The sequence below is a fragment of the Sinocyclocheilus grahami genome, unplaced genomic scaffold (genome assembly GCF_001515645.1).
Source record: "Sinocyclocheilus grahami isolate Dianchi unplaced genomic scaffold, SAMN03320097.WGS_v1.1 scaffold21177.1, whole genome shotgun sequence".
NCBI lineage: Eukaryota > Metazoa > Chordata > Actinopteri > Cypriniformes > Cyprinidae > Sinocyclocheilus > Sinocyclocheilus grahami.
In genome coordinates this window covers 2,215-3,113 of record NW_015518314.1, presented here as the reverse complement: position 1 = coordinate 3,113, position 899 = coordinate 2,215, and the positions used below count along the sequence as shown (strand labels likewise).

The window sequence follows — 899 nt, the reverse complement described above, 5'->3', positions numbered from 1 at the left end:
AAAGAGTTATCTGTTTTTGCAAATAATATGTGTATTGGGAAAAAAAACTAAAACATTGTGGGAAATAATTTGGTTACAGATGCTCACTTAACAAAATTCAATGGCATAACTTTAGGAATTTAATACTTTCTGCTTTGATTTAAGACCTTAATTTTTGAAAGGGCAAATTAAGATTTTATTAAGACCCTAAAATCTATCTTATGATCAGATGGGTTACTCACTTTTCTCTCTCCCCAGACTTGATTAATGGTGTTTTTGCCACGTCTTGTGTCTGAATCATCAATAACGTCATCATGCACCAGGCTGGCAGTGTGGATCATCTCAGAGATCATAGCGATGGAGCGCTGCGCCGGCAGCAGAACCCTGAGGACATCAGATCTGCGTTATTAACACTGACTGATGCATCACATTATGAATACACACACAGCGCTGAAGTGCTTTCTCACCCCTCTTTATTGCTGTGGACGTTACAAGCTCGAGCCATCAGGATTACAATCATTGGTCGAAAGGCTTTTCCCTTTCCATCAAAGTAATAATCACACAGCGCTTTCAGCTCCGCTTTAGAGACGAGCAACTGCTGAAACGGGAAGTTCAAAGGTCAGTTTCAGTACTTTGTTTTATAAGGCCTATAAGGCATAAAATGCTATAAAACTTTACATTGGGTAAGTGCTCTTGATGTACCTTTTTTATGTCGTCATATAAATGTTGCAAGTCTTTTTGTGCTAGTGAGAAAGGATCTTTCAGCTTTGTATCACTGCATATACTGCAACAGACTCGTGGTGTTCTGTACAGACATCTATTCCTGTGTCTGAAACACAAACATGCAAGTAATTAATAAACACATTCAACATTGGGGTAACATTTTATTTTAAGGTGTCCTTGTTACACACGTTACATGT

At 38.2% G+C, this 899-nt stretch overlaps 1 protein-coding gene across 1 annotated transcript in view; it reads right to left on the bottom strand.

Annotated features, from left to right (window-relative positions):
- Nucleotides 1-221: 221 nt before the first annotated feature.
- The window catches only part of LOC107579885 (decaprenyl-diphosphate synthase subunit 1-like), a gene marked incomplete at its 3' end in the record, with an annotated part of 2,886 nt that continues 2,208 nt past the window's right edge, over nucleotides 222-899 (bottom strand). The window contains exons 3-5 of the mRNA XM_016265674.1: nucleotides 682-808; nucleotides 447-577; nucleotides 222-363 (exon numbers count right to left, since the gene is read on the bottom strand). Of these exons, the coding sequence (XP_016121160.1) occupies nucleotides 222-363; nucleotides 447-577; nucleotides 682-808 (400 nt within the window). The remainder of the gene's footprint in view (nucleotides 364-446; nucleotides 578-681; nucleotides 809-899) is intronic.